The sequence below is a fragment of the Pelmatolapia mariae genome, linkage group LG17, assembly GCF_036321145.2.
Source record: "Pelmatolapia mariae isolate MD_Pm_ZW linkage group LG17, Pm_UMD_F_2, whole genome shotgun sequence".
Classification (NCBI taxonomy): domain Eukaryota; kingdom Metazoa; phylum Chordata; class Actinopteri; order Cichliformes; family Cichlidae; genus Pelmatolapia; species Pelmatolapia mariae.
The window spans coordinates 34534038-34545380 of NC_086242.1; the positions used below are offsets into that span (position 1 = coordinate 34534038).

Genomic DNA, 11343 nt, shown 5'->3' on the forward strand with positions numbered 1-11343 from the left:
GAAAACGCCACAGGCATCTTTAAGGTCACAGATGTTTAATTACAATGATGTTATCGCTAATGAACCAAATTGTCCTTGGCAAGCTGCCATTAACGGCATAATGCTACGACAGCTCTGCTGCCATGGGGCCGGCTCAGAAATCTCAGCAGGCGTTATAATCCTTGAGCTTCCAAGAACAAAAGTAAAGTTTCCAAACTGCTGTATACGCAGGGGAACCTTTACCAGGCGTGAGCCTTAAAAGATTTGAGGGTATCAGTCACACGATAATACTCTCACTGTTAGAGATCTCAGATTTCTTGGGTTAATGTGACCTGGGAGTTATTTGAGGAATTCATTTTGTGGTGCAGATTTCCATTTCTTTCCATGTCAGGTGACTGATGAAGAAAGAGTGTTGGGCACCACTGAAGCATAGAATTTGGGTCTAAAGCACACTCTTTGAAGTTATAACACAATTAGAAGATACTGATTTTACTTTTGCTTGTTAGGCAAACTGAAATTTTCTGTTGTGGGCAAACAATGTGTCTCGAGGGCCTGATTTACTCTCTGAACTATACTTTCAAATGATTTCTATCTGTAGTCAAAAGTTATAAAAAGTTGGACAGCAAGTTACCGCTTACTATCCAACTTCTGTTGCAGGATGGTTTATATAAATGTCATGGTCCCTGTGCCTCACCAGCTGATCCCGTATTAGGCAACATGTGTTTTTGTTGTTTTTGCTCTTTCTCTCTCTCTCTCGTGCCGGGGCGGTTCTCATTATGGGCTCCCGCCCCTGGCCCACGCACCTGCCATCTCCACACCTGCTACCTATCTTCGTAATCCCGAGCCCTACTTAAGATGGCAGCACGGTGCTACTCATCGCTATCAGCGTCAGTCCCCCTGCAGTCAGAAAATTAGAATCTGTGAGTTTCTTTCTGTCAGCCTGTTTCTAACTAGAGTTTCTGTGTACAGATCTTTCCCGGACCCGGACTCGCCTGTGAGCAAGTGTGTGGCGTGTACGACCTTGTGGTGGAGAGAGGAGAGAAATTTGGAAACGTTTGGAGTCTGTTCGATCCCCCTCCTTTTCCCTCACGGACCCTGGAACCCTGGACCTCTGCCCTTCCCCCAGTTGCACGTGTACATATTATCACCTGGTGTTGTCTTTTTGTAAATAAATTCACTGTCTTCCTTGCAAGAATCTCTGGTCTGCGTGTGAGTCCGTTTACACCCCGTGACATTAAAAAGACAAACTCAAAAGAGCATACGCAACAAGAAAAGCTCTCCTGGTCTGTGTGCAGTAGAGTAGAAACACAATCAAACATGGACACAACTCACTTCAATACTCAGGTATTGTATAGATCACTTCTACTCTGTACTTCTACCATGAACACCCTGTTTGTTGTGAGAGGAATACATTACTTGCAAAATAGGTAATGCATTATGAGAACTAAAATAAAGTGTCATGTAGTGCTAATCTGTTATGATATTTCAGTATTTATTAGTGGTTTATTATAAACTTGTCATAAATGTGAATATTCTTAACCATCCTTGTTTACTTTGGTATAACTGTGACATAAACATACGCCAGTAAACACACTAATTAATTGGTTAACGATTACTGAATAAACAATAGCTATACTTCTCACAGTGTATAGTGTTACACAGGTCAAAATTCAAAATAGTCTTGAACGATCAATCCATTCACACTCACATTCACAGCTACAGCCAGTTTAGAATCATTAATTAACCTAACATGCATTTCTTTGGCTGTGGAGGGAAGCTGGAGGACATGGAGTAAACCCACTCAATCACTGGGAGAACATGTAAACTTCACACACAAATCGGTGTGGATTAGAAACCAGGCATTGTTGCTGTGAGGCAACTATGCCACCCCTAGTTTTATAACAACTGATTTCACAAAAATCACCAAACATCATTGTTTATGTGCAGCAGCCAAAGCTGAAAGCACAACAGGGATGTCTTATCCAGTTTTATCTTCTACTGGCTGTGATAAAAAAAATGGGAGCAAAAAAGGAAGCAAGGTGATTGCAGAGCCACAAAGTTTTTAAAGAGAGGAGGTCAGGGTGGATGGACGAGTTGACAAAACACTGTGCAAGCGCAGATAAAGGGGATTGTTTCCCAATTCGAATCAGCATTGCTTTAACTACAATTTCCATAAGTCTTTCTTGAAGCAGGTTCTTTTGGGTTCTTTTATTTTTTTTTAATTTGTTTTATGGGGGAATGGGGAAGAACAACTCATATTAATTTTAGTGATCACTAGGACATGCAGCTGAATTAAAAATTATGTAAACAGATTTAGTTTAGCCCAGAAGAAGGTAAACAATTTATTTTAAAATTGACATCTTTTCTGTGATAACAAATAGATTATCACCAGTCAGTTAAAACTCACTGAAAAGTCCTGTAAACCTCTTCTGTGCACATGTGCCCAACAACATGACTTTTTGGGAGTAGGGGCAGGGTGACACCATATCTGCTATTACAGAAATCTCCCATAGCGCTCAGGATTCTTTGAGTGCCATGTCTCCTACATTGTTAACCTGGGTATCAGCTGTTAAATGCTGGGCAGGTGGTGTACAGCAGGTCCACAGCTTTTCTATTATTATTTCTCTTAGGTTTTGGCACTTGCTTGCATTTAACAGCTCACAGAAACAATGGACATGTGATGGGTTCAACATATCATTTGGTAATGGAAAAACTTATGAGGTTAACCAACAGGGAGCTATTCGGAGTAGTATTTACATGGTGACAAATCACAACAACAGTCATCTCAAGGTAATGTATTGTATTGTAAGGTAAAGCTCCTACAATAATACAGACAACCCCCAGCAATCAGATGACCCCCTATGAGCAAGCAGTTGGCAATAGTAGAAAGGAAAAACTCCCTTTTATCAAGAAGAAACCTCCGGCAGAACCAAGCTCATGGAGCCATCTGCTCACGGGAAGAAGACAGGACAAAAGACATGCTGTGAAAGAAAGGCAGAGATTAATTACAACTAATGATTAAATGCAAAATAATGTCTAAACACATAAAGAGGTGAGTGAAAAAGAAGTGATCAGTCCATTAAAGGAAGCCCCCAGCAGCCTGGGCCTATTGCAGCGTAACTCAGGGAGGGTTCAGGGTCACCTGATCTAGCCCTAATAGTCCTGAAGAGGGCTTCAGAACTTACCTATTACATTTCTAATACTACTTTCCAAATTCTGTAAAACCCAAATATTGAGCTACATTTTGTCACTTTTCACAATACACATGTAATTTGAGCCATGTTTAAAATATTATTGCAAATGGATAAACGGGAAAACGGGAAATAACGGGAAGTATTAATGGAAAATCCTGGAAATACTTTGATGACCGTCGGATTGCCTTTTAACTGAAACAATAAAATCTAAAAGACTAGTCTACTTTTATTATTATTGTTATTGTTATGATCGACTTTTATTGAGCTGCACTCACCTTCTGATCAATTAGGCTATGAAACAGTGGATTTGCAGAGTGTGTGGTGCTGATGCTGTCCTCTCTGCCTCTGCCGCACCTTCTCCCTCTCCTTCTCCTCCTTTTCCAGGGTGCCCTGTCTCCTCCTCTTGGCATAATCCACTCTCGCATCGTCGCTGTATTGGCTGCTGTTTTGTGTTTCGTGTTTACTCGCAGGACGACCCCTCCCACGGTGACATGTAACCCGAGCTTCAGGTGAACAATTCTGCTCCGGCGCCTCTCCGTGGATTGTTCAGAGGGTTGAAAACGATGCGCTTTGCTGCGAAAAGCTCCAAGTTGCTTTTGCAAGACTCGTGAAACAAGACCCGGTCGCCCCCCAAAAGAGCGCGTCTGGATAACGGCACGATGATTTGAACGGGCAGCGATGTGGATGTAAAGGTGAGCTGGGTTTGTGCTGTGCGTCTGCGTTTTGGTTCCTTCAAAGTCGCAAAAAAGCTGGTTGGTATTGTTCTGCTGAACCGTGTAGGGGGGAAAGAGCAGGAAGGACAAATAACTGATTAACTCAGGCGAGCATTGTTGATGAATAAGTATGACGATAATGTAGACCCACGGTAACGTTTCTATATTTTTAAACTATCTTTTTCAAGTTTTCTGTGCATTTAATATAGTTTTAATATAATAATATAGTTTTTGCAGTAATTCTTTAAGATTTGTAACTAAAAATCAGGTTTTTGTTTAAGTAAAAGAAAATCTTGTTTAGAATACATATTTGTAAGGCTTGATTATGGATATGCATTTAAACGTATATCCAAAGTAGCTAAATACATTTCTGTAACAAATAATAAATACAAAAATACAAGTGAACGGGATTATTTTCTCCACTTGTTTATTTCTGAGTTAAAACATGTCTGGGTTTTCAAATTGAAATTAGGTTTGCAAAAGGTGGCACAAGAGCCTGTAAACACAGAATGATTGGCACTGCAGCATAAGAAATTATTTAAATGTTTGTTGATTATCACATTAATTTCTGTCAGTTGTTTAGTGATTACTTGGCTGTCTCCTCTCTGAATTGACTTCATTTATTTTTTTCTCCCGTGCCTCTCTGGTATTAATCCGCTCTTGCTTTACTGCTCATTTCTTTAAATTGCCATTGTGAGAGAAATTTATCAGGGAAAACAGCTGCTTATGGTGATTTGAAGAGTTGTGTATCCGAATTATTCAATGACTCTTGATTAACATAATAATTAATAATAGTTCTGACTTATTCTTGGTGTTTATAATATCTGGTACCTTGTTTTCTGAATGGATGAAAATGTCTACATAGATTTACTGATGCATTTGTTAAAATTGAGGGGGCAAGTAGAAAGTAACAATTGGAAAAAAACATATACTAATCTGTTTTCTTTATGTGTACAATGTGATACTAACCTGTAAACAGATGCATTATTACAAAAGATGTGGTCTTGTGAGCAGTGAAGTAAGCAGACTGTATTTGTATTGGTGGGGAATAGGGGAGGAGTGTTACTGCTGTGCACATATCAGGTTACACTTGTTCCAGTCTTTACTACCAGTTGTCATGTACGGGTGATGCCAGCAGCAATCATTGTTGTATTCAAATGTGGATTATAAATTATTTTTAGAGTTGCATGCATGTCATGCCTTTACCTGTTTTATCCATTTCCTTAAACAGTCTTACTGTGTGTTCCTCTTGTCATCTCGGTGCCTTTAAAAAAAAAAACTTTAAATAGAAAAAACTTTATTCTGACATCGTCATCTACTATGTGTATTTTTATTCTCAGGTAGTATAATGCATTAATTTCCATTGTCTTTCTCTTTCACTTTTCTTGTTTTGTCTCTTCAAGCTGTAGACTATCTGAGGATTATAAACCTGACATGTGTACACCTAATGAGACGGTAACCTGAGGTCCATCCTGAGGAAAAACCAGGATGCATTCCATTACCTTGGAGCTTTTAGGCAAGACCGATGTCAGGGGTTGCTGTAATCCCTCTGCTGCAGGAGTGCTGCTCCTGCTGTGTCTTGGCTTCCCTCCCTCTATGGCCGCTTGCCCACCTTCCTGCCTTTGTGCCAGTGATATAATTTCCTGCAGCGGATGCAATCTGTCTGTGGTGCCCTTTGATCTACCAGGTTATGCCACACGGTTGGACCTTAGCCACAACAGACTCACTGCCCTGCATGTGGGCTGGATTTCCCAACCGCTGCAACGGCTCGTTACGCTGATTCTCGGCAAAAATTTCATAAGAAGCATTGACGTGAACGCCTTCAATGTGACACCACGTCTCCTCCACTTGGACCTCTCATCCAATCAGCTGACAGTGCTGAACTCATCCATCTTCACTGGGTTGAAAGAACTGAAGGAGTTGCTGCTGTTTGACAACCAGATTATTCAAATCGATCCAGGCACCTTCGGGGACCTCTGCAACCTACAGAGGCTCTACCTCTCTACAAACAGGCTGTTAGTCTTCCCCCTAGTCATTTATGAAGAACCCGAGGGACCTCTAAATCTGACATTTCTAGACTTGTCATATAACAGACTAACTAAGGTGCCTGTCCAAAGCCTCCTGTCCCTCACTCGCCAAAGAGGAATTTATTTGCAGGAAAACCCTTTAGTCTGTGACTGTGCGTTGCTTGCCTTGCTGGAGTATTGGATGTGGAAACAGTATCCCCCTCTACTGGATTTCAGAGGTGACTACCCATGTAAAAAAGGAGCAGAGTCAGGAGTTCATTGTAAGGAGCATGAAATGTCAGATATGCCCCTTGAGACACAGATCTACCAAGTAGAGCCTGGTCAGTGGTTAAGAGTGCCATGCCCAGGGTTGACTTTGCCTGCTCAGGAGGGGCTTGTGGTGTTTTGGGTCACCCCTACAACGGTACTGAATTCCTCAAACAGCGATCTAAGTACCCGCCTCGCAGTTCTTCCCAATGGCACCCTTGAAGTTCGAGAAGCGCTGACGGAAGATTCTGGAACATATGGGTGTGTCATACCCCGCGGACATAACTACAACCCCAGCCACTCTCTGGAGGTCACAGTGGTAGTTGGAAATTTAAGCATTACCTCCACCAGCGGTTCAGCGCATCGTAATAGTGCAGAAAATTTCAACACTGCATTTACCACACTGGCTTCTTGCGTGGTCAGCATCATATTGGTGCTCCTCTACCTCTACCTCACCCCCTGTCGGTGTCGGGATGGCCGCGGCGGGGACTCGAGAGGCTGCGGCGGACGAGCCATCATCCTGTGTTCAGACCCCAGAGATGTGGAGACAACACAGCAGCGGTCAAATGGGAAGAAGGTGGTTTTCTTAGAGCCTCAGACCGAAGACTCTGACACTGGCTGCACCAAAATTGCAGCAGTTAACTTGGGTCATGTCACTTCCGAGGGCATTCTTAAAAATGGAAGTAGGACAGTGGGACAGCCCCTCACAGACCCCACTCACATGGCATAGCAAGAAAAAGAACCTTTTGCACATTTCTGTACAGCATGAACCCAAGTTTTTTTTCTCACTGTCTTGTTTCAGTACATCATGAAAAAATCCATTTGATGTGAGTACTGCACAGTGATTCTTGTGAAGTAGTTATGCACTGTGGGGTTTGGGTGTTTGGTCTAAAGCAGAAAATGCAATCCTTTTGTGGGCAGAATTTCAATTATGTCTCGACTGTAAGTGGTGTCTGTTTTTTTAATATTAAGAGTTCATATGGAAATTTCAGTGTTACCGCAGGAAATTGTTACAGCAAAGATCACAAAGATAGAAATGTGGGTGGGTTTTTTATATTGGGCCGAGAGAAATATTCACACCTGATGTGATGAGCTGTTAGAGGCAGTGGCGGCTGTTGGGTACTGTGCTTGCATTTTCAATGCATCATGACCATTCTTTTAGCATCTGTCTTGTACCGTGGGGCATATTGTCTTTCAAACATGCCAGTCGTACTTGTGAATTTATCTTAGTGTTGTTTAACAGTGTTGTGCAGATTAAACTATGTCTGCCATTCACCTTTAAAATCTATATGAATCTGTAAAAAATTCTTCTTAGACTAAAATACACACAAAACCCATTGTGTTGCTATTGTTGCAGAAAAAAACACTTGATGAACTGTTACAGGGGTGGTTTACTGTAAGAAGAACACATTTCCAAAATACACCATGATGATATATAGCTGTTATTGTCATGGCTTTTGTAAATAAATGATGGATGTAGCTAAAAGTATGTCATCCGTAGATTTGTGGTCTGCCATTTTGGGGTGGGGGAAAAAAATCTATACGGCACAGAATCACGTGTATGTATTGATATAGGGACACCAAATATTGACATTTCCTTAAATGAATGAAAATCAATAAATAATGAATATATTAAAATATTCTGGGAATACTACTCTACCAACAAGAGGGCTCGTGTCCTTCACCACCATCCTGAGACAAAATTACAATAAATGCGTTCAACCGAAAAACCATCCAACATATAATTCTATAATTTCCAACTTGACTCCATTCAATTGAAGACTGAAAGCAAACTGACTCTGCATTATGGCAACATTTTCAGCAGGTTTTAGTGACATGTTTGTATGGTTGGCAATGAAATTTTGAAGCCAATAAAACAAACAAACTGAAAAACAGACATGAGATAAATATCTTATTGGGTAAAACAGATATCGACAAAGTATAACTTTGAGAAGATAGCTTTTAGTTGGTGCCATTTTGACTGATTTCACCCTAAATTTTTTCTTTTTAAATTGAACATAATCAAATGTGGGGAAAGGGGTAGTGCTAACATTAGCAACAGCTAGCTAGCATGATTTCGAAGATGTGCAATTCACTTTAAAATGAAATGCTAATTTTCTCTTGTAAAACACTGCCAATGTAAAAATATACAGATGCTGATCAGGACCAATGTGTATCATGTGTAGTTCTCAATTATGCCTTAAATTAGGCCTTCATTAAAACAATAACAAAGACAGAAATTAGCCATGAAGACAAGAACTGTTAAAAACTGGGTTTTAATCTGTTTCTGCTGCAAAGTTTGATATTTTAACATATCTGTAGGGACAGACTCGCTGAACCAAGACGTTCTCACTCCCAAAGCGTAGCACATTACGTTATGTGACAAATCGTCGGTATGTTAAGTTTTTGGCCAACCAACACGTTCCTATGTTACGAGGTTACTTTTCGCGTTCCCATGGGACGCCTCAGGACGTGAAAAATTGTCGATATGTTACGCGTCGGGAATGAAAATGCTCTGCCTGAACTGACTCTCAACTAGCCATTTAAGGAACTGCAGTTTTTGGTTCTTTGCCTCATTTTTTAACCCTGTAAGGTTCAGAGAACACTGTCTTTGAGATTTCTCCCTCCATATCTGATGTGGACTGGATTTAGTTTTTGGTAGTTCAAAGCATATAAGCAACACTGTTTGAGTTACAGTGACAGCATTGGTGGTCTCCTCAGATCCATCCACAGGGCTTTGTTGTGTCTTTTGACTCATTGTTTTGGTGTTATAATTTGCAGCTTTAGTTTTTTGGTTGACATTTACCGCAGTTATTGATCGTGTGTCCAGCAATCCATATTATGTTGAGCAAAAATTCTATAACAACTTGAATATTTAATAAATGTATATAAAAGATAAAAAAAACTAACAAGTCAGGACATGTTAAACCTTTTTTCAAACAATTAATTTTTTATATTCAGGATCCATTTATTCACCACTGTGCCTAATTACCCACAAAAAAGAGAAAAAAAGAACATCCTCTTATTTTTCTTTCTCTAAAAAACAAAGTAATGAAATGAACATTAAGTGAAAGTTTATCACGTTAATCTTTCTATTAAGGCTAACTTTTGCATCTTTTGCCTTTGTGATTACATATTCTTTATTTTAACAGATCCAAGTTTACAATAAAGTTGTTCCAATTTGCACATTTTTCAGAGAGATATAGAGATAACCACCTTTCACTTATAAGCTGCTACTCTACACTGGTTAAAAGTGTGGTTGTATTACCACATCGCTGTCTGGAAAATAGTGTTAATTTATTTGAAATTATTACTTAGCAATAAAATTTACAGACATATTCATGTGTCTTTTGGCTTCCTTGGGCTCAATCAATGTCCCCTGTTTTTCATCCATTAAACTTTTGCAGGCAACAGGTCACTTGGGTTTAAAGTTAAAGTCACTGAAACGAGTTGTTTAACACATTCTTGACACATGGCAGACTTACTTGCTACATAGGGGTAATATAAACTCTGGTACAGTGACCTAATGTTTATACTTGTGAGTCTGTACATCAGCACTGTGGATTTTAAATGAAACACCGAAGATGTGATTGAAGTGTAGACTTTGAGCTTTAATTTAAGGAGTTTTACCAAAACATTTTATTAATTAAGAAATAACAGCCATTTTCATACACAAGCCCCTATTTACAGAGGCTCAAAACTAATTGGAGGAACTAATATCATTTTAAATATAAGACTTGTTTTTAATACTTAGATGAAAATATTTTGCAGTCACCAAATGACCAAATGTTGTGTTTCCTCCCAAGGGATGCTCTGCCAGGCCTTAACTGCAGCTGCCTTCAGTTGCTGTTTGCTTGCGAGTCGCTCCGTCTTCTGTTTTCTATATAATAGCTGAAAAGCATGCTCCATTGTGTTGAGATCAGGTGATTAATGTGACCACTGAAGTGTATCCAATTTCTTGACAAACTCCTGTGTAGCTTTTGCACTGTGCTTTGGGTCATTATCCATTTGTGAATCCTGAATTTGAGCAGAGAGTACAGCCATGTAAACCTCACAATTCATCCCGCTACTTCAGCAGTCACGTCATCAATAAACACCAGTGAAGTGGCTCCACTGGCAGCAATACAGGCCCATGGCATAACACTGCCTCCACCAGGTGGAACATAACAGATGGTGGTATGTTTCATACTCTCCATACTTTTCTTTTCTTTGGTTATTTTTGGTTTTTTCAGTCCAAAGATTTTTTTGGCTCTTGTATATGTTCTCTGGCAAAGTCTAATCTGGCCTTCTTGTTCTTAGGTGTAACCAGTGGTTTGCACCTTGTTATAACATCTCAGTGTTTCCATTCAAGAAGTCATCTCCTGATTATAGACAGTGATATACCTACATCTTTGCATACGTTCCTGACTTGGTTAGATGTTGTGAAGTTGTTTTTTCTTTCTTTCATTCAGGCCTTTTGGTGTTGGTGAGCTGGCCAGTACATTCCTTCTTTTTAAGAAGATACCTGATTATTGATTGGCCATTTTGAATGTTTTTGCTATCTCTTGAAGAGATTTATTATGATTTTTCAGCCTAACTTTTAAGCATCCAAATATAAGGCACATGTTAAATCCTGTAATTAAACCTGAAATTCTGCACTTCAGTTACATTGTAATTGTTTGCTCTGGTAATAATGTTCTTTGTGGATGTAGAGCGAAAAGAAAAGAAAGAAAAGAAAAGAAAAGTGTCATTGTACAACTATTTATGGACTTGGCTACATGTTTACACTCTGATACCCAGGGTATTGTGTAGTACTACCACATACTAAGTTTTATAAAACTTAGAATGTGGCTGTTGAAATGCAAAATCAGCCTAATAATCGTTCAAGAGCTTGTGTCAGGGCTCTCACCATTTATACAAAAAGATTTTTTAATATTGATTACTTATAACCTGCCTCTCGCCCTAACACAGCTGGGATATGCTCCAGCCCCCCGATGACCCTGAAAAAGGATAAGCTGAAGTGAATGGATAGATGGATAATCACTTATATAAAATACCATCACACAGATATGACTAGAGGAATCAGAGAAAATGTTTTGTTTGGTTGGTTGGTTTTGTTTTAATAATATTTCAGTTATGAAAACTACAGGAACTATATGTTGCCATGATTTGAGCACCATATCAAAACACACTTCCCAAAGGGAA

At 39.6% G+C, this 11343-nt stretch overlaps 1 protein-coding gene across 2 annotated transcripts; it reads left to right on the forward strand.

Annotated features, from left to right (window-relative positions):
• Positions 1-3595: 3595 nt before the first annotated feature.
• LOC134615915 (amphoterin-induced protein 2-like) lies at positions 3596-7645 on the forward strand. Of its 2 annotated transcripts, none has more exons than XM_063460598.2 (2): positions 3596-3865; positions 5296-7645. In XM_063460598.2, exon 2 carries the CDS (start codon positions 5375-5377, stop codon positions 6887-6889), a length of 1515 nt encoding a protein of 504 aa, XP_063316668.1. In that variant the 5' UTR covers positions 3596-3865; positions 5296-5374; the 3' UTR covers positions 6890-7645. The 2 variants fall into 2 exon arrangements, with proteins under 2 accessions (XP_063316668.1, XP_063316667.1); XM_063460597.1 differs by having other exon boundaries at positions 3597-3865; positions 5290-7645.
• The last annotated feature ends 3698 nt before the right edge of the window (positions 7646-11343 follow it).

Excerpts from the sequence above, each read along its gene's own strand:
- LOC134615915 (XM_063460598.2), top strand. The coding sequence starts at position 5,375 with ATGCATTCCATTACCTTGGAGCTTTTAGGCAAGACCGATGTCAGGGGT.